This window comes from Fundulus heteroclitus, unplaced genomic scaffold (genome assembly GCF_011125445.2).
Source record: "Fundulus heteroclitus isolate FHET01 unplaced genomic scaffold, MU-UCD_Fhet_4.1 scaffold_39, whole genome shotgun sequence".
NCBI classification, from domain to species: domain Eukaryota; kingdom Metazoa; phylum Chordata; class Actinopteri; order Cyprinodontiformes; family Fundulidae; genus Fundulus; species Fundulus heteroclitus.
Genome location: NW_023396803.1, coordinates 3402327 through 3425085, shown reverse-complemented (window position 1 = coordinate 3425085; position 22759 = coordinate 3402327). Strand labels below are relative to the sequence as shown.

The following is a 22759-nucleotide window of genomic DNA, read 5'->3' as shown; positions in this document are numbered from 1 at the left end:
CTTCTCTCACCAGGGGTCCTGCTGTGATAACACCTTCTCTTCAGCATTCTTCTGCAGACCTTTTCAGCTCTACAGCAGTTCTCTCAGAGCAGACAAAGAAGGCCAGGTCGGCCTTGACCAACACACAAGCCAGCAGCTGAGGGAAGGTGCCTCAACCAGCCACAGTTGATCCAGGGTCTGCTAATGTCGTCTGCCGGCTTCAGCAGAGGACCTGACTGAATCTGGATGAACAACACACAAAATACAGAGCTAAGTTGCTGTCCTAACTTCACAATCAGATGCAGGGGCAAAGATCCTGCATGCGAAACAGCTCTGTGTATTTTTTCTCAGCCTGTACAGGAAAGCGAACCCCGATGGAGCTGAAGGCTGGATGCTGAGGAAAACCCCTGCTCAAATCGGACTGCATCCCGGTCAAAGAACGTGGCCTCCAAGCTATCCAGACCACGCCGTTAGCCACATGCTGCTACAAGGCTAACGCTAGCCTGCCAAGAGATAAACCAACAACTGCCCTCCTTCAACGCTCCTTCCGTGAATGGCCAAACTGGACAGAACTGACACGAGAAAAGGACAGGTTTGGACAGGGAGCTAAGGGTGAAGTCATAGCTCTCAACTCTCACGCATTGACCGTGTGACACACGCATTTCACTAACTTCACACGCTCACACGCAACACATGGCATTTCACACGCAAACATGGCATTTCTCACGCATAAAAATCACAAAGCCCATCTGGGCTGCGGACCACAAACCTCCGCCTTCTGCTGAGCTGTTTCTGCTTCTTTCACAACTTGTGGCCATCAGTAATTCCTGCTGCAGTTCGTGTTAACAGAGCAGCAGGAAGAGTGATCAGAGTTAGGAATAATTTTAGTCTTAACCAGTGGTGAAAGTGAGCCGGTGTTATGCTCAAAAATGCATGCCTGCCGAGATATGCATGCATCCCCTGTCGCGGGAGCACGCCTCGCTCTGTACAAATGAATATCGACGGAAAACAAATTAAAATATGACCAACGGAGCGACTTCTTCTTATACTAATTATATAAAAACGTTTAAATGTACTTCTAGTGTGAAAAAAAACTGTGTGTATTTGGCAGATTCGTTTACAAAAGTACGGGTGTTATGAACAACATTAAATCCAAAGTTTTTATGCGAGGTACGGCTGATTTATTTGTTGTAGTCTCTTGTCATCACACACAACAATAAACCGTGAGAGCCGACGTGAGTTTTGAAACTGAAAAGCTTTTTCTTAAGCGGAAGATCAAACGTGCAGACACAGCCTTCATAGACCAGTGGGATGCATTTGTGAGCGTCAGAAAGCTATGGTGCATTCAGGAGCATGGGACATTTCAAACTTACAAGGAAAGAGGCATAAAACGGAATAGAACTTAACTCATACAATAATCTATTTATCCAGAAACAGTGTGGGCTTTCTTACAATACTGAATGCTCTATAATTGTATTTCTGTTATGTTTTGATTCTGCACATCTGCTAGCTTTTTATTCTGAAAAATCTATAATATTACAGCAGCAACTTATCAAAGTTTTTCAAAGCCTGTTTAAAAGCTCCAAATAGGGCTTCAGATCATAGAGCAACAATTGCGCTGTCATTGTTTTACAGGGCAGAATTTGCATTTGCTGGCCCTTGTCCTTTAATTACAGATGGATATACAGGAATAGAGTCATACACGTGTCAACTCCTCTGAGATAGCAGGGGATGCGTTTTTTTGGCAAAGGGGCTGCCAAAAAACGCATCCCCCTATGTTTTTAATCTAAAAATTGTCCCACACACCTGAAATTCACACTAGTAGTTCAGAACACATGTGTAAACACGTAGAAAATGTTACATCAACTACAAGTGTATATATCTATGAAACAGCAGGGGATGCGTTTTTTGGCAACGGGCTGGTTATAAACTGTAACAGTCTAGAAATGCATTGAGCTGAAAAGAGGGAGACATCAGCAGCTGGATTGTGCATAAAGACGCAGCGTGAACCTCTGTGTGCTTTAGTGTTGCTGCTGAGGGGAAAATGTTGACCATAAAGACTTGATGAAACTCAGCCTGATTCACCAATCAGGTTATAGATCTACAATGATAAACAAACCCATAGATGAATATGTAACAGTGTAATAATTCGGTCAATAACTGAAAACTACTTAATTTTATTCAGTATTATTTGAACGATTGTGTGTTTTTTATGTTTTAATCCATTAACTGAACAGTAAGGTATTAATACGTCTCTTTCTCTTTTTAACAAAAGTAATACATGTCTAAATGAGATGGAGTTGAGACTCCACCGGCTTTTCCAGGGTCCAGTTAGCCCCGCCCCAAACAAGCCCCGCCCCCACAATTAGCATAATCTCACTCTTAACTTTTGATAAAAGTTGAGAGGTCTGGTGAAGTAAAAGGTTTATTGGGAAACAATTTGTAAACCGTGTATACCTGGTATTTCGAACAAAAGGCTAACAATATAGCATTGCTAGCATTTGGTACCATGTCACTGTCGAGCGTCCGCTAGCCAACATGCTATTAGCCTTGCTAACATCCGGTTTCGGACCTTTCAAAAGGAGTCCGTTTTAAAGCATAAAGCATAACTGTTCTGCTCCGCCATCCTCCGATGATGTTATGAGCCTTATTCCCGCATCAATATGGTATATTAATGCCGGTTTTCAATTTTGATAACTATAGATTTTAACCAGGTTAGCAACGATCGCTGTAGCGCCCCTAGCGGGCGGAGGTAGAATCGCATAAACCAAGGCAAGCGATTCTGAATTAAATGATTTTACAGGACAAAACGGTCCTCAGAATATTATTTCAACAAATAATGTTTTGTTTAACTTGGGCTTTGCATTGGGAATGGATTGAAATACATGGCATGTTTTAACTCCATTCCATGTTTTTGGAATCAGACCTTCAGTGAACAAGGGTTCACTGAATTAATCTGATTATGATCAGCCACTTTTGTTTTGTCTTTTGTTTGATTTGCATGTAAATAGTTCCTTAGCTTAGCTTCTTTTATCTTCATTTTTCTTAGTAGTTTAGTTAAGTTTCACTAGCCTAGTAGAGAGGATTTGTTAATTGAAATATTGTGTTAATTCAGATAAACAGCATTACATAGTGATGTTCTCTGGATGTTTTATTTCTGTTATTAAATTCTTGAACTTGAAAAGAAGTTGTCACTCCTTTATTCTATGTGTGTGCAGGTTTTGCTGTTAAAAGATGGCTAGTGCTCGAATTCATCCCTTTCAACCATTGTCTTGATATCAGCTTAAGAGCTGATCATCACCAGACAATACTTAACAGACAGAGTTATTTATGAAACATTAAATAACTTTAAACAGTGTATAATTGCACCACATTTAAATTGTGCACAGAGTGTATTGCTCTTTTGAATTCTGATGCTTACTTTGAACTTCAGCTAATCATCTACCCCCGTCATGATCCCTAAATACATTTAGTTGCTGCCATGTGATAAACTGAGTTGATATTTGCATTAAAGGAGCAATAAGTACAAAGTTTACTGTAGAATTTACCAAAATCATTCTCATTTGTCACCTGGTATGGAAGTAACATTACCTATACACAATCGATCCTCTCATCAATAATGTCTTAGTCAAGTGTTTCTCCTTTCAAAATTAGAGGTATGGTGCGGGACTATTTCAGTGCAGTGTGTAGTCTGTGTTTATTTCCTGGTTCCTGAGCCAATCATATGAGAGTTCCCAGGGTTCCCAACACAGAGTGCATCATTTGGTATTTTATCTTGGCAAAAGAGCAGCAGCCTGGAAACATGATGGCCAGTAAGAGAAGCGGGCCAGGAGTAGAACAGAATACAACAGCATTCATCCTGTGTAAGTAAAAATCCAGTGGGGTTGGTGGGAAGTGTATTTTGCCACTTTCACAGCAGCAATCGACTGTTGATGAAACGGCATAGACTATTTTCAGTGGTAATCTGTTGGTCTGTTTGGGGCAAGCTGTCAATTCAACAATAACAAACTGAGGTTTGCTGAATGGTTGTCACTCATCATCTTGAATTTAGCTGTCCAACATCCTCGTCTATCTTGACTTGGCAACCTGCGCGACACGTGTTGTTCCGATTTGAAACAATAGGTGTCATTATTTTTTATTGCTCCTTCAAATCTGTAGTAGGCGGATTTGAAAAACAAAACAAAACGTGGATTTAGCCTAAAAATGTGAACAAGCACACCAGGTCTCTCCCCCTTGCTCTCTGCTGCTTATCATGCATGGTAGTTTTGTTTCATATCTATATTTTTCTCTGAACAGTAACAGCCATCATATTTATGATTCCATAAAGCGTGTTGTAGCATGAATGTAGTGAAAGAGGCTCTTTATGTGAAAGGCTTCTGGGATCATTTCTCTTCAGCTTACTGCGAGATGTCAATCGTCTTTATCAGATGCAATCTCTTTCATCATGGGACTTACATAGTAAGAATACATTCAATTCCATGCACAGCAGTAACCATTCAGAGCTGAATGGGCCATTATTATGAAACATGTCACTGTAAGGTCTGATGTAAATATGCTAATTAACTGTGTCCATAATGTTCCACGTTTTTATGAATTTAACAGGATCCAGAGATTTTCCTTGTCATAATTTGTACTAGTAAGTACTTCACTAAAGATTTCGCTGAATTTAGAGCAAAGGAAGGAAGTGCTGCTCCCCAGAGCAAAAGTTAGTTAAGTAGACTTTAATTAAATTTACATTTAACAGGAGCTGCAAAGCAAAGACACAGTCAACAAAAACTCAAAACAGGGTTGCAGAAATCAGTTTTTTTTTGTATTTGAGTATTTTTAGGAATAGAACAATCAGTTGGAAAATGATCAAAATCCGAAAATTTTCCCTTCATTGGCTCTGACTGGTGATCCTAAAGATAACAAGTTGAAAATCAAATGTTTTTCTGGGTCACTGAAAGCACCAAATAGGAAAAACTCAGTTTCCATTCTGTAACAACATATCCTGAAGAAGCCCGGCTGATTGCACTGACCTTTCACAGCAATCCCTCCTCCTGAGCAAATAATATTAATGAAATAAGTTCTGCTGCATTTTAGGCTGGAATTTGTCTTATAACTGGTCCTAAATGTGGCTTCCCTCTCAAGTGCTGTTGGCCGCTTTAAAATAATCATCTTTCACCACATAAGGGCCAACTCTTGGCATAGGCCACATAGCTGCTTGCCTAGGGCGCTAACTGTTGAAGGAGAGCTGCTGGGACAACTAAGGCTATGTTCACACTGCAGGGAAATGCAAACCAAATCTGATCTTTTTGCCCATATGTGAACTATATCCAATCTTTTTACCTCCCCAAAAAAATCAGATTTGGGCCACTTCCATATGCGGTACTAATTCGGATACTAATCAGACTTTTTTCAAAGCGTCTGCTGTCTGAATGGTCATGTCAAATTTTATCTGTCTTTCACGTCGCTCTCTTGGCTCTCAATGCTCAACAGATTTCTAATAATAGCATGGAGAGATGCCGGCTGGTATCTGTTGTTTTTATTTTTAACAAAACATTATTGCACACTTCAAGAAACAATTACATTCACCACTGCTTCCATAAACAGCGCGCTGCTGTGTGACGTCTCCTTCTGTTGTCTGCACATGTGGGTCGCTTTGTGGCCTTTGATGGTGGGCAGTTTGATGGTGGGCTCATTTAATAGTAGTATGAATGGCCACCTCAAAAAAAAATCTGATTTCAGCAAAAAAAAATCAGAATTGAGCATCAAGATTTGCAGTGTGAATATAGCATACAGAAAAACAACAAAACAATAAATAAAAAATGTAGAATAAAATAAATAACAACACCAGTGTGCAGCCCTGGCTGGCACCCTTTTCTAACATGTTTTCTCTCTCTGTACTAAAGTTTCAAAAATAAAAACAACCTTGTGCCCCGATGTTCCTTATTCTAATGGACATCCCACTGCTGTCAACCATTCAAAGGAAAACTGAACCTACCTACTAATGCGCCACAATCAACTGATCCAACAACAGTAGGTATAGAAATGTTGAAGTGAATTTGCAGAATATCTGATAGCGGAGGCGTGGACTTTGACTTGTCTCAAGTCACATATCTGATGACTTGAGACGTGACTCGGTTATACTAAAAAAGACCTGTGACTTTAACTTGAATACTAATCACTTGTGACTTGGACTTGAATATCTACCTGGAAGGACTTGGTGCTTTCATTACATTAAAAAATCTAACTTGCAAAATATTAATAGTAAAAATAAAATACTGATCCATATAGTTTGTTTTGTCATGTCATTAACGTTTTCTGCCTGAAAAATCAAGCGTGCAGGTTAGTGAATTTTTAACTGCATTCTTTGAAGTCACAACATTTAGAACGTGTTCTATGTCATCCACATACAGTATTATTTACAGGAATAAATAGTAGATAAATAGACGAGGAGATCTTAAACTGCCTTGAGAGCTACTGACGAGTGTTTTGACAGCATCGTAATAGGGAAGCAGAAAGGTTCCACAACCATGAACACACCTTCATCAAAACACTCCCGTTCAATCTCAACAAGCGCCACTTCCACTATATCGCCAGAGTGGAGCTACATCAACGTTCTGGAATCCATAGACAAGATGCTAAGTAGTCTGGATGCCCATCATGCCTTGGTAAAAGTCCTACACAAAGAACTTCAAGCACTGCAAGAGTCACTAGAATACAGCCAGGAACAGCTAGCTTCCGTCACAGCCGAGAATGAATTGTTGAGGGGGGAAGTTAGGAAACTCAACGATGGAATGATTCAGCTGTCTGGTGATAATAAGAAGATGAAGGAGTCCATTCTGAATATTCAGCCTCGAAGCATGACAGATAACCTTGTTCTTGGCGGGATCCCAGAGTAACAAGATGAGGATGCTGGCAAAAAAACAATCTGGGAGTTCCTCCGGCAGCAGCTGAAGCTCCCAGCTAAAACACATTACCTTCCATCGCGTTCCCCAGCCTCGGAGGTGTGAAGCCTGATAAAAACCGCCTTGGCCGACAGTGGCTGAATTCGAATTACAAGCAAAAAGAGTAGGTCAGAAGTCGGGGCAGACAGCTGAGAGGAATGAATTTCAGCGTCAAGAACCAGTTTCCAAAGGAAATCCTTGATCAAAGGTGAGTTTTATTCCCAATCAGGAAGACAGAGGGCACCAGGGCTACAGTGGCTGTGGATAAGCTTTATATTAATGGTCAGCTGCTCAGGGATCAGGAGATCACTCTGTGGCCTTATTAGCGGCACAACAGGTGAATTTAAAGCATATGACGCTTGTTAAAAGAGAACAGAGCTGTTTGCTTGCTGGGATACTTGGATGAAAGCACTTTGGGGAAAAAAATCTGTTAGCATGGCCTATATATTTCACTGCCCTATATATTACTAAGAAAACTATCCTTGTGAATTGGAAAAATAAAACAATTCTCACTATCAATCAGTACAGAGATATTTTGTTGGATCATATTAGTCCTGAGTCAGAATCTGCTTCCACATCAGATCGTCTCTCTGGGCTCCTTTGATCGGCTCCATCACCTAGTGTGAGTTGGGGGCTGTTGGATGTGTCCTGTGGAGCATGGTGGCTAATTTGATGGGTGCCTGGGTCTTGGGGGTGCCTGTAAGGTGGTGTCTGAGTGGGGCTTTTGGGGCGCCTTCCGGACGGCCACTTGCAATGCTCTTGGGAGGCCAGCAGATGTGAGTTACTGGCTTGGTAGCTGTGCTGCTCCTGGGTGGGTGCAGGGTGTGTCTGGGGCTCAGGGTTCCTGGGGTGTGTTGCCCTTGTGTGGGTGTCCTGGCAGGGCCTTGGGGGCTTGGGTCCTGTGGAGTATGTTGCAGGGGGGTATGGAACGTTGCATGCCTGGGTGTCTGGCCCTACCCACGGCCTCTGATGCGCTGGTGGGCCTTGGGGCCTGTCAAGCTGGAGGAGGGTATGGGCATTAACATCTCATAGCAGATGCTCTCCCCTTCAGGGACTGCATTCTGCTAGTTCAGGGATAGGAGGGGGGTGGGGTGGGGTCTATCATCGTATGTGGTGTAGGAGTTGTTTGAATGTTAGAGTAGGGGTGGGTATAATTTAATTATTAGAGGGTGCTTGGATGGCTCTGTGTCCGGCTCTTTGTATCAGCCCTGGTCATGCTGGTCCTATCCAGGGAACAAGGCTCTGCATGGTTCGAGAGGGCTGGCTGAGTAAAGTGTTTGTTTACCTCTTTCCCTTCCCCCCATGTCATCCCAACCCTCCTTGGGGGTTGGGATGGGTCACCTGGTCGGGGTCTGGACTAGGGATGGTCTTTGGGTACAGCCAGTCGGCTGGGGCCGGCACTTCTGCTCACCCCCGGAATGTGGAGGATGGGCTTAAGCGTCGAGAGCAAGGTGTGCGGGAGGCAACACCTCAGGGTTTGTGGAGCGGGGCTCTGGTTGGCTGGAGTGTTTGGTTCATGTTGGTGAATGGGCCCATGGGTTGTCGGGTTGTGGTGGTCCCCCATCGTGTTCCCCTCCAATGGATGCCGCCTTGGCCCGCTGGTGTTGGGTCTCTGGGCTTATGGCTGTATCTGCTCTGGCGTAGCTGGCTGCCGGTGAAGCCCACAGGCTTCTTGCCGCTGCTCCTGGGGGCTTCAGCACTGTGGCTGTCAGGGGGTTTCCTGGGGCTCCTCTCTGCTCCTGCCTGGGATGGGGGAGGCAATGATCCCTGTCTTGGGCACTGTTGTTGAAATATATAATCAGTTTTGTATTAATCGTGTATTTTTCTTTAAGCAGTAAGAGTTACCTAAGTTCTAACTACTATCGTCAACTTTGCAGGGTCACTCAATACTATAAATTCACCTAACCTTCTTGTGGAATACAGGGTAAGAGTCACATGAGGTTTTATGGTGGGTAAGCTTCAAGAAGGTTTATGGTTTAAAAGCTTTATATTAACATACTTGTTAAGACTTCAAAGATACACTTTCAGCCAACACAGGGGTCCTGTTGAAGATTTACTCAAGTACACAAGTCTTACAACTTAATGTTTATTTATTTATTTTTTCTGGATAATGTTACATAGACCTACTATCCAAGGTGAATTCTTGTGCTAGGTTTGTATGGTGAAGCTGAGACCGCAAATATGATGCTGAAACTGTAAAATGTCATGCTAGGATGGTTAATCTATAGTAAAATCTCACACTGTAAAAACTGTTAATTGTCATTGTATGCTGTATGATTGCTCTGTTTTAAAATCAATAAAATGTAAGTTCAAAAAAAAAAAATTATATAAATATAATTTATATTGTTCTTCAATGTTTATCTTGGTAGACTCCTAGAAACATCTGGCAAAATGTATCAAGAAGCCAGCTCCTTATTTACACTGGAATGCGGATCTCTTTTGTTTGTGAAAAGACGAGCACAGATAGAAATGAGTGTGTATGCAGCCCCCCCCCGACATCATTCACTCACTCAGTGAGGGGCCAGGCTATGAGTAGAAGCGTGAGTGCGGCCCTTCAGATACATGCATGCAGCCGACACGGGAGGGTGGACTCCGTGCTTTACCAAATGGGGCTTTAGGATAAAGTTGTAAATCTGTGTCTCCCCTTGGAATTCCAGTTGTAATTAAATATATGTATATTCCAAGTGTTTTGTCTCTGATAGTTGTTTTCTTCCTTTGCTGCCAAATTTACAAACCCGGTAAATGCCTTAGTGAATGGGACAGGAAGATCAAGAGGCCGCCCGTCAGCACCTTTGCTCTAGGGGTCCTTTCGGGCATCTGGGGTTCTGTTTCTCCGGTGTCTGCCTCGGCGCTCTGGTGGGCAGGTCTTTGGCTCCTCAAAACCGCTATTGAGCATATTTCTTATGGATAAACCTTACACACACAAGTGCACTCTCACAAACACCTACACCTGTTTGTGTGGTGGCCTAGTGGTTAGAGCATTGCGCTCGTGTCCCGCAGGTTCTGGGTTCAACTTCCACACACTGAGCAAGACCCTTAGACCCTGATTGCTCCCTGGGCGCCACACAGTGGCAGCCAACTGCTCCCCAAGGGGATGTGTTAAATGCAGAGAACACATTTAATTGGAATATATTTTGCAATGACAATAAAGATGATTATTATTAGGTGATTGGATTCAGGTGCTCACAGGTTCACTTCTATACAGAAAACCCATATCAACAGCTTTAGCTGTCACTTTATACATTTTGTATTAAATTATACTGTATATTCTTCTGTGATGGTACCAAGGCATTGGTTGTTTGTACCTGTAACACCCTGTTTGTTGGTTTTGTTGTTGTAGTATATCTCTCTGCAGGTGTAGAAGCAGACTCTGAGGATGTTATCTCTCCTTTTCCTCTCCTCTATTTTCCCTTTTTATCCCTTTTAACATGTCTCATCTTTTTCTCTTCTTTTTTCCTCTACCTTCCCTTTTTTGTGTCCATTGAACATGAAATAGTCCCAGAATAAAATCTAAAAAAGCTTTTTGCATATATAAATCAAGCGGAGCACTATGGTGAAAACAGTAATGCTCCACTTGTGAAACTAAAACCTGTTGGGCTCTCTTTGGCATTAAGACAGCAATTCTTAATGCAACACTGCCAGACAGGATAAGTGAAAAAAAATAAACAGCTGAGAACTGATGTACCCCCCTCTCCCAAACTCTAATTGTTGTGCTTTGGAGCTGCATTTCATGTCTTAGGATACACTTAGGACACACACTTGATATACTTAAACAAATCTTTCTTTGCAGAATATATGCCGTAAACAATGTTCACACGTTTCATGTTTGAGAACTTTCAAAGCATCCTCAGCATTGAATATTCTACTGAAGATGTTTAGTGACACACCAAACATAATTATACAAGTCCTTTATCCCATAGATTAGTAAATAAATACACATAGTTTTTCTAATAAAGAAATGCAACTCTTAAATCTATATTCTATGTACTAATTCATTAGCTTTTAACCACCAATCCATGCAGGTGAGTATGGAGGAGAATGGCAGACCACACAACCTTCACCAGGTTCTGGCTAGAGGGGTTCCAAAAGAGCATTTTTGAAAATATGCTTCTGTTGTTTCACGTCAAGCACTGTTGCCTTGCATCAATGTCTTCAGTTTGAATCTAGGCCTGGGGTCTTTCTGCATGGAATTTGCATGTTCTCCCCATGCATGCACGGATTCTATAGGGCAGGGGTTCTCAAACTTTTCGTGGCCAGGGACCCCTCAGCAGCAGTAACATTTTTCCAAGGACCCCTTTAGATTCCTCATGCTAATAGTAACTGCCTTTTGTACATTAGGAATTATGTATGTTTTTAAAAATATATATAAATACACCTAATACTACTAATTTTAGCTGATTTGGCTTTTACCTTACTTGATGAAGTGGACAGAGTTAAATATTTGTCCAATGTATTACTTAGCCCAACCCTGATGCATCCTAAGCAGTGCCTCCTCAGGTCCGACATATGCGTTTCATGGACCCTCAACCCGTGGTTTGCGGACCCCCTGGGGTCTGGGGATCCCAGATTGAGGCCACTGTTCTAGGGTGCTCCAGCTTTCCCCATGGTACAGACACATACATTAAATGTGATCTTATTTTTGAGAACATACCAAAGTGGCAACATAATAAATGTCAATTAACCACACTTGAATCATCTTTATGTTAATTTGCCGAAAAGGCAGATCATCAGCTTTTGTTAGAAAAGTGCTAGAACAACAGGAGCAAGTGTGTGTTTCTTATTCTCCAGCCACGGTCCAGTGATGGCTCTTTATGTTTAAAACCTCCCTGAGGGGGTCCTTTAAAACTCTTTTTCTAGTCTGATGCCCCATATTAGACGCAGTTCAATTGCCACTCCATGCTTGAAGACCTACCTCTACCTGTGGGGCCCCCCGCAGGCAGTCAAACATTCTGCACAATACCTGCAGAAAAGGGAAGGTCCACAGAACATAAAATACACCCATGAGTTCAGAAAATGTTCCCTATGGGCAATAACATGCTTTATGCTTTATAATATGCTATTACCTTCATCAGTTTATTAATAAATTAAAGGAAAATCCCTAGATTAGTCCAGTACAATTTTATAAACTTAAAATTGTGACTGTGTTCTATGTAACTTAACCATAAGTTGTTTATGTTGATTAATTTCACTTTTTTACAATGACAGTAATATTTAGTCTGTTTCCTGTATTTTAAGCTGGTGCCCAATCATTTCCCAGTACTGGGATCAATTAAGTGCATTATGTTTGTATCGTAGGTATTTGTATCATAACATGCAATGCTGAATACTTTTATTCTTTAGTAAATTCCAAATCCACCACATTGGCTAATGAATCAAACAAATATACCCACACCGGGCCAGAGGCTAACTATATTCTTCACTATCTAGGTTTAAATCGCTTTTCTCCTCTTCACTATAAGTCAAAAGATTTCTTTTTTGGCACTAGTGGTTTTTATTTGACAATAATCTGACAGGAAATGAGGTTGGCATGACTTGAACCTGGGACTGCTGCGTTGAGAACAGTCCTCTGAACATGGGTCACGTGCTCTACCCATGTGTCAACACCGCGCCTTTGTTCATTTATATCAAAACAAAGCCTAAGACTCCCAACTATCTCTAAAGTCTGCCATTTGGGAATATTTAGGTTTCTTATTCAGCAACGGTGATGATGGAGAGAGAAAGGGGGACCAAACAAAAACTTGTAATCAGCATTCACAATGTAAAGTAGTTGTCTTTACACTGATCTTACTCGCCTGATACAACTTCAAGTTGAGTGTAAATGTCACAGAAACTGGATAAAAGGTACAGTAAACTGTCAAAATATCATAACAACTCCAAAGTGACTCAAACATGTTTTATTGTCAAATATGGGCACTCTCATATTTTCTTTCTTGATTTTTTGAAACATTATAGTTTTTATTGATTGCTTTGATGCAGCAGTCAACTCAAAACCCACATTTTTCAAAACAGTTAATGCTGAGGCCTAAACAGTGGCAGCAATGGTCAAAATTACACATTTTGTTTGCAAAAGGCTCCAACTCTGCCAAAACATTTAAAACATGAACCAAAAGCAAATTTTGCCCTCAAACAACACAACCTGCACACAAATGTTTGAGCCCTTCCAATCATTACACAAGGGGCAACAAAATACAAAATACCACAGTCAATGTGAATCAGTGCAGCATTGCTGGTCATTGTAGCCAATGACTGTACGCAGCTTACATGTCAGTGTCATTTGTAGTCAAATTTGCCTTTTTGCAAAAAATGGATCCAGAATCAGATATGCTGTGATCCAAATTTTATTGATTATTCATTGGGTTTTTTTCAGATTGTGGCTACAAATGAAATATTCCAACAGAAGATACTAGAGCTGTCTGTTTCTTCTAGTCTCTTCTCTCTTGACGAATAGGCCACATGGCCTCATCTCCATCACACTCAATATTTTTCCTTGTGATGCACCTAGGGAAAAATCTTCTTGCATGCCTGATCCATCCTTGACATGCCTCTGCATCTATATCTTGGGCAGCAGCAGTCATTGCATTGAGCAAGGACATCTGCTCATAGGGGCGGTGATCATATACCTTCCATCTCCATGCACTGAAGAATTCCTCTATAGGAATAGATAGAGATGTATATACTGTATAGCAGCAATACCTGCTGTCCCGTCGAAAAACTCTTACCATGGATGCAACCTTGTTTCTATTGAGAAAAGTTTGGACTCTTGTCCTGCCCCTCTAAGTGAAAGGCCATGATTTACCACATGATCAATCACAGTTGCCTGAATTTCATCTGTAGCTTCAGCCCTTCCAGCTACACCTCCACCTCACACATGGATTCCTCTTCCTCATAATCTTCTTCCCCTGACCCATCTACCTCTTACTCTGACTCTCATCTGCCTTAGAACATCCTTGCTTGTAAAGAACAACACACAGCATGGCACCTTTTACGTAAAGCCTGCAAACTGATTGCAAATTGAAAAATTGTGTAAAGAAGTGTCAATCAGGTGCTTCAGTGATTTCATTCTGATCAAGAAGTTTCTAAGAGCTTAAAACATATGGTTTCTGTTTTGCTACCACAGCTAAAGCAATGGAGTTTGGACTGCATGAATGACATCTGTGTTAACTGTTTTGCAAAAGGGCTGGGAAAATGAGTCAAACCAATGAGAATGGGTTAACTCATTTTGCTCTGCTGAGATGGTGATGATAAAATTTAGAGGTTGCCAGTTCTTCAAACAGGTCAAAGCAATTAATAAAAACTGTAACAGTGACCATTTTCAAGTGATATATTGTATAATCTATGGTAAATGGTAAATACCTTGTCCTTGCATAGCACTTTCAGTCTGATTACCCCAAAGTGCTTTACTCTACAATCAGTCATTCACCCATTCTCACACACACACACACACACACACACACACACACACACACACACACACACACACACACACACACACACACACACACACACACACACACACACACCTGCATATAGTCATTTATTCTGTCAAAAAAAATCTAACCAAATACCCAATCAGTTCTAAACTTATTAAGTTTTAGAACATAATTAATTCTAATTAATTTCTGAGATTGAAAGAGATCATTGTTCACTGCTGACAGAAGCAAAATAAACATTTTCTTGGTTCAAGAGTCCTGAGCTGTGACTTTGAAATCAGAAGAGATTCTGAACCATGATTTATATTTAGGATCACACCACGATGTGCCAGGAGGGAGTAGGTATGAAACCTGCAACTTTTGTGACTGCAAGACCACCCACAAGTGGAGATAGGTTTTTAAGCATGGAGTGGCAATTTAATCCCTACCTAATATGGGGCATCAGACTAGAAAAAGACCACTACTCCCAACTGTTTTTAAAATATTTTATATTTACTTTTAGTTTCCATTTTTCCATGTTTTTTGTTTCAGTTTTTCTATATTTTATTCCAACTTGCTTCTACTCTGTTTTAACCATGTAAAGCACCTTGCGTTGTCTTTGTACTGAAATGTGCTATGCAAATAAATTTGCCTTGCCTTACTCTTCCTACTGTCCCACACAACAGAGCACAAAAATGGTATCGGAGGGTTCAAAGACAAAAACTACTATTGATTACAAACAATCAGACAAACATGACAGTAAAGACACTGTTCTAGCTGGAAAAAAAACACTTCAAAGTAGAATGGGAAACATTTCCCCCTTGGTGAGGTGAAAGACTCACTGGCAGATACCACAAACAGTGACAACCTTTTGCCCAAATTAATAAAACTATTATTTTCAAACCAGCTAAACTCAGTAACCCATTAATATCAAGTCAAAGGATGTGTACCCTGGTGCACGGTAGACGGGCCAACATCAACAAGGCATACTGATCACCTTGCAAAAGCTAAGTTGGGGAACATCAGCAAATGTGCTTTTGTTGATCCAACTCAACATGTTGAACTGAGACCAGTTAGTTCTCCTGTAATCTGATCACAAACCTATGTTCTAAAAACAGTAAACTCAGAAACAAGGTAAAATCAAGAAAAAAATAGCCATAGAATAAAAGAAAAAACTATACTGGGTAGTTTCTACAATCAAGCCTTCAGTAAAAGCCCCTGGTTGAAGATCTTTCACTCTTTGACAGTGACATAATAAAAATTAGACCATGCCTAAAAAAACAAACCACAGTGGGCGCCTGTGCCTTGATGGGTTGAGCAGTTGTCTTGCAATCGGAAGGTTGTGGGTTTGATTCCAGCTTCCCATATGTTGATGTGCCCCTGTGCAAGGCACTTAACCCCACTGAGCTGTGTATGGGTGTATAAATGTTTGCGCATTAGTGAGTGTGGCTCTAGTGTACAGTGCTTTGAGTGGTCAGTATGAAAAGCACTATATAACTTCAGTCCATTTACCTAGCTCCTAGTACAGTCTATTCTTTTCTCTCCCATTGACTACTGCAACACCCTCCTGACTGGTCTCCAGCCTGGATTCAGAAACCTCTGCTGATGTTACCGAATGCTGCAATGCAACTTGTTGTCAATCAGCCCAAAAGAGCACCCTGTTCATTGAGCTCCACCGGCTACCCTTAGCTGGCCACATCAAATTCAAGTTACTGATGTTGGCCTACAACATCACAGCTCTCGATCTACTCAAATGCTCTCGCAAAGGCATATGTAATGACTCATTACTCCAGGTGTCAAGAGATTGCTGACAAGCAGTGCCCACACCAAGCTCCAGAATCCAGACACTTTTCATGTATTGTTCCACTGTGATGTAATGACCTACCGATGTTACCAGAACAGAGGTGTTCCTGTCTATCTTCAAGAAACTGTTGAAGGAATAGCTCTTCAGAGAGCATCTCCAACCCTGTACTTCACTACCCCCTTTACTGGAATCTCTTTTTCTATTCTTCCCTCTATTGCTACACTATCTCTTCTGGCAGAACCTGACTAGTGGTCTTCCTTCTAAGTAGCTTATTGTTGGGATTACATTTTCAGGTGGGTGGGTGGGTGTGGGTGTGTGCTGATGTTTGGTGGGCTCCATGTCTGGCTCTATATCTCGGTCCTTGTCCATGCCGTCTCCTGGAGCTGGTTCTATCTGGGGAACAGGGGTCTGCATGGTTCAGGTGGGCTGATTAACCAGAGGGTTTTTTTTGTTTTGTTTTTGTTTGTTTGTTTGTTACTTCCAGGACAGCCAGGAGTTATGGTGGACAGGTTGGGGTGGGTGTGCGGTTGGCTCACAGGCCCTGCCAGCTGCCCCGGGCTCCCGGGCTGTGGTAATGCGGCTGGCGGAGCCTCCCTCTCTGGGTGAGTTTTTGGAGAACAGGGGTGCCTATCTGAGTCAGCAGGGAAGCTGGCTTCCTGGGAGAGCATGAGGCTCCTCAGTCCTTTCCACCCCATCCCCGAACTCCTCCCTCTGCCTGCTCCATCACACTGCCACACATGTAGGACCGTTTGGAGGGGGGGCATTGCTGGAGGGTCCCACTTTCTGGTAACGTCCCTGACTCCAGTTTTATTATGCATCTTTGACATTTTCACAATACACATTTACTGTATGTAGGGCATTGTTTGGGGGTGGTGGGGTAAAGACATCTGGGGGTGGGGGGCTTATTGTGTAGGCCTCACCCCTGATGGCTCCCTCTGCCCCCACTCACATTTAGACATTGAGGTTGCTTGGAGGGGGTGGCTGGCACCAGCTAACCCCCAGAGTGGGGGGTGGATGTGCCGAGCACCCCCTTTGACACTCCCGATTTCAAACATACTCAAGAACAACATGCAACAACACAACATTTGAGCAGGCAAAGGCAGGATCAGGGTCTTTCTCACACCTCTGTTCTCCAATTACCGCCCAGAGTCTGGGGCCTGGCAGAGGAACAAGCCACCTGGGGCGGGGTCTTGGCTGGCGGTTGTTGTTGGGCTGGGTGACTTGCCGGGACTGGGACAGACACTCTGCTTTTCCCTGGAATATGTGGGGTGGGGTGTGGCTAGGGTAAGGAGGGCGGGGGGGGGGGGGGGGGGGGGGGGGGGGTGGTAGAAATTCAGGGTTTGTGGAGAGGGGGCTCTGGTTTATTGGCCTATTCGGAACATGTTGGCCCCATTCCCCATTCTGGGAATATGGGATGTGAGTGGTAAGTGTGAATGTATGTACTGCGTTCCATTTTTTTTAAGGAGTGTTTGCATGTGGGGGCACTACGGTGGGAACAACTGAATGAGACTGTATGTAGTTTTCTGTTTGTTTATTTGTCAGGTTGGGTTTGTACTGCCCACTCTCCCAAGGACATCTCTAAGTGTGGAGCCCATCCCCCCATCCTGCTCCCCTCCACTGGCTTGCGCCATGGCCCACTGGTGCATTGATGGTACTCTCTGTGTCTGGGGTTGGGTGCCCGGGCGGGTACCGGCTCACTCCTGGCAGCTTCTTCGCGGGGCCTGGCCCCCAGGACTCAGTCGGGCCCCTGCCGGGGGTGGGGTGCCCCCTGGGGCCTCGGGTCCCTGGGGCCCATGGCCGGATCCATTCCAGCGTAGCTGGTTGCCAGCGGAGCCCATGGGCTTGTCCCCGCGGCTCCCTGGGGCTTTGACATTGTGGCGGCTGGGGGGGTTTCCTTGGGGCTGTCTCTCCTCTTCCCTTGGTGGGGGAGGCAGATTTCCTGTGTTGATCCCTCTTGGGCACCTTTACTTTGAGGGTCCCTTTTGGTATCTGGGGTATTGGTTCCCCTGGCATCTGCCTCGGTGCCTGGGGGGGGGGGGGGTCTTTTAGCTCTTCACAACCACTATTGAGCATCTTTCTTTTGGATAAACTTTACATACACAAGCACACTATCACAAACACCTACAGGTGCTTGGATTCAGGTATTTACAGACTCACTTCTATACAGAATACCCATATTATTATCTTCAGCTGTCACTTTATACATGTTGTATTAATTAATACTGTATATACTTCAGTCAAGTATATCAAGACACTACTTTATTGTATCTGTAATACTTTATCCGCTGGTTGTGCTGTTCTTTTTATGTCACTCTTTGCAGGTGAAGAAGCAGACTGGTGTTGTTTTATCAGATGTGGTAAATCTGATTGTGATCACTTAGTCTTCTTGCATACCCCCACATTCAGAGCAGAGCTTTTTTTTGGAATAGGCATTTATAGTTTATGCGGTCAAAGGACATCAGTCACTGAATTACTATTAGCTTAATTTGTTGCAAGATTCTGCCTATCGTTGAGTAACTATATTGCATTTGTTTGTTTTCCAAAAATAACCTTTATATTCCTTAATGACCAATTCACAGAAAATATTAATCTGCAACTCAATCACTAAAATCAGTCAGTTTAATCTATGTAAAAGTGCAGTTTTAGGAGTTGTTCAATGCTCTGTTTTGTTCCTGGTTCTAAACTTCTTATCTCATTATCTGAAACATGTCCTGGCCTACCTCGCATTACGAACACCATTAAATAAACATATACAGCTGCATCTGCAAAGACTCAAACACATCATTCCCTCAGTAACCTTCAGAGGCTTTGTAGCCTTTTTATAAGTCATCAGAAGTAGAGTAGGCTAATTAGCATTTTGTCCCAATATAGAGCAGCACAACAGTCCACTATGTTATGAAATGTTACAGCATACTAAAAGAATGCAATAAATGGGGGGTGGGGGCAGCAAGCTGTTGTGTAAAATTATGAAGAAAATTTCTGTGGTGCAATGATTTGCTCTTTTGTCATATTTTTAGATGGTGCAGGAAGCAGATTTGCAGTCTTACATATTACCTCTTGTGCATGTGTATGTACTTAAAAAGGACATAGCAAACTAATAGACTTAGAAACAGTTTCTTTCTATTAGCTGTGAGGACAATTGCCCCCTGCTGAGAAGTTTCTGGTCTGTTACATGTTACAATCATACTATTGGTAATATGGGGTGCCGTTTGTAAAGTTACACAGTCAAAAATCAACAGCAATATTGTTGTTTTTTTTTAGCATGTTGTAAGAGAAAAAATGGGAGTTAGTTTTTCCAACAAAAACATATTTTCAGCATGTTATTCATGCATTTATAAATGTCAAAGTTCCAAACTAAATATGTACTTGGCAAGCTAAATATTTTGTTTCCAAACTAAACATTTAATTTGCAAACTAAATATTTAATTTGCAAAATAAATGTTTAATTTCCTAACTAAATATTTAATTAGCAAACTAAATATTTAATTTACAAACAAAATACCTAATTTGCAAACTAAATATTTAGCTAGCATTTAGCTAGCTTAATGCTGGCTAAATATTTAACTTGGTTCTAAATGTTTAGCTAATATGCTAATTTGCTTGCCGATAAGCGGAAGTGGACTACCAAATTAAAAGCTGGGTCTTATGTACGGTAGTGGACCTCAACTCCTGCTGGTTGTGGTGAGACTGAATTATTTCAGTCATGAAACTTATTTTATTCCGGCCAGGTCACAAATCTATTGTTGGTTGTGTGGTTCTGTGGCAGCTGTTGATGCAGTCACTGTTGCTATAGATTAAGGTGATCAGATTTCTGCAATGCAATCCGGGGCTAGGGAGTGTGAATGGGACAAGACTGGCGGTAGTATGCAATATTTGGTTCTGATTCATACAAAGCTAAAAACAGGGAAATTTACAGCGGCAGTGTTTGCCGGGAACAGGCTTTAAAACTAGGGACTGCAGTGAAATGCCGTGGCCAGGTGAGCTAATACTTGGAAATACGTTTTCAAGCCAGCTGACGTTAGCTCTCCCTTAAAGATTAGTTTTGCACACACATACTTCGTGGATTACGGTAAGAGAGCAGTAGAGGAGGCAGAACTAAATAAATAAAAGAGAAAAGGAGATGATGCATAAAGTGGGGCCATGACTCTTAATAGTATAACAGTATAACATATTGCTCATATTGCAGGCCAACTAGTAAAACATATAAAATTAGATAAAGACAATCCCACTAGTATTTTTTGGTCTATGAAGGAAGGGTCTTTTGATCCCGTGTGGTTTTCCGTTCCAGATAAATTATGGTTTGTCAGTCTGTATTAAATTAATTGCGGATTTTTTAATCAGAATGGGGTTTAAAAAACAAATTAAAGAATCTTGGTAGTACTACCATTTTGATGAGATTAATTCTGCCACAAGGAGCCGCTGGAACAAACAAATGGGGACAAAGGACCTAGACTGATGTTATAAAAGTTTGAAAAGCTGGCTTTTTCTTATCTTATGTAAGGCCTGATGGGGGACTGACCTGATTTCACCACCACACTGCTCCAGTGAGGTCAAGAAAGTATCTCAGAGATGCCCAGAGCTGAGCATGCGCATTCTTTACAGCACAGTATAACACACACACACACACACACACACACACACACACACACACACACACACACACACACACACACACACACACACACACACAGAGAGAAACAGAGAGAGCCAGAGAGAGAGGATCATATCCAAAACGTCCATCTCTGTCTGGCCAAAGGAATGCTTTGTTTCCTGTGCTGTGCTGAGATCAGTGCATACTGACTGCTTCTCATGGGGTCTCCAGATTCCAGCAGTTTGACAAGGAAGTAATCTTCTCCATGATTATATCTAGCAGCTACTGTTAAAATCTATAGTTCATGTCTTTTCAAGTCCTTCTCACATCATTCTGCCTTGTTGTAAAGGCTTTCTTCCAGAATGTTCATTGTTAGATTTGATGTAACTAAACTGTAAACAGCTAAATAAATCTGAGCATCATTACCAGAACTGGACCATTACTGGACCGGAACCACAGAGCTCTTCAGTCAAGGGCCTGTTTTGCATTTGGAAAGCAGGTTTTCATTTCACTCATCAAAGGTTATTTCAGCTGTGAAAATATCTCATGGGAGAGTTAGTTTGGGTTAAAAATAGAACTGCTGTAACTAAAATAGCAAGGGGCAGAACATTTAATATGGAAACTACAAAGCACACATTATAAAAAGAAAGGAAAAGAGAAACATAGGATGGAATCTCAAGATTTCCGGAATAGTCTGTTAAAGGACACAGACTATATAAAAAGTAAATTAGTATTTAAATCTCTTTATGTGCAGAGTAAATACCTTGTGCACATGTTCTATCAGACATTTGTCAGACATTTCTACAGATTAAAATGGGGGGGCTACTATCACAGGGAACAAGTGAACATGTCAGAAGGAAGTGTAACAGAGCTGCATCCATGTAAATTCAAGAGTGCAAATATTTCAAGCCAAACTTCAGCAGTCAGTAGTCATCATGTTGTCTTATCAGCAGTGTTATTTACCCTTAAGAGGAATTAGATAAGGAGCCACATGTAGAACAGGAGAGAGTGAGTAGTGGCTGACCACCACTGCTGACCCACCATCAGGAGACTGTTGTGGTTAAAGGAGCAATAAGCAATATTTCACCACTAGGTGGTGCTTTAACACTGTAGACCAAAACAAGCTGTGTGACAAGCCACACCTCTTTCTACCTTCAGTCTGGCTGGCACCTGGCCCCTACTTTCACTTCTCACTCGTTGCCTCCAATATAAAGATTTCTAAAGGATAAATACACAACAAGCAGCATATCTATCACTATGAAGCACGTTACTGCATGCGTGATGTCCTTATGCCGCTTGGACGCTTTTTAATTTTATCACAAAGAAGAGAGCCCAGTTTAGCTGCTGTACCTGCTTTGTTTTGGAAGAACTTCCAGAAGATTCCTAAGATGACGCTGAGCGGCGGCGGGGCTGCACAGCTCGCTCTGCTGCGGGTGTGAGCGGCTTACGTGATGAAACAAGTTGGTTGTGTTACCAGACTTTGTTTTTACTGGTTCCTTGCAAGTTTTACAAATCACTGGTTTATTTCTGTCAGACTGGTGAACTAGTAAAACCCCGTTTTGGGACCGTTTCCTCTGCCGCTACTTGCTGCGACATATTCACGTGCTCTGTGTTGTGGTTTGAGAGGGCGGCGCTTTGTGACGACGTGCCTGGGTCCGCCATTACGATTGGTCGAGAGGAAGTAGTGACTGTAGCATCAACTAATATGATAGGCTGAAAGGAAGGAAGGGAAACTGTTTCTATGTCAAAGTTTTATCGACCCTTTTTTTTCCTATCGCGCCACGCGTCTATCGATCGATATATATTGTTATTGAATTATCGTCCAGCCATAATATATGTATATATATATATATATATATATATATATATATATATATATATATATATATATATATATATATATATATATATATATATATATATATATTTCACAGAGTGAGTCTGTGAAATGCTGACCAATTGTTCCGTACAGCAACACATACAGCTGCCTTATAAACACGCAGGCCAGTACACACGAGAGAGCATTGAAGCATGAAACCACTGGACG

The 22759-nt window shown here is 41.9% G+C and overlaps 1 protein-coding gene across 2 annotated transcripts in view; it reads right to left on the bottom strand.

Moving 5' to 3' along the window:
• Positions 1-22759, bottom strand: part of bcar1 (BCAR1 scaffold protein, Cas family member) — a 124850-nt gene that overhangs the window by 83441 nt on the left and 18650 nt on the right. The window contains exon 2 of one of the 2 annotated variants that reach the window (XM_021312209.2): positions 11821-11868. The exons of the other annotated variant lie outside the window; for it this stretch is intronic. Coding sequence (XP_021167884.2) covers positions 11821-11868 — 48 coding nt within the window. The remainder of the gene's footprint in view (positions 1-11820; positions 11869-22759) is intronic. 2 annotated transcript variants of the gene reach the window in all.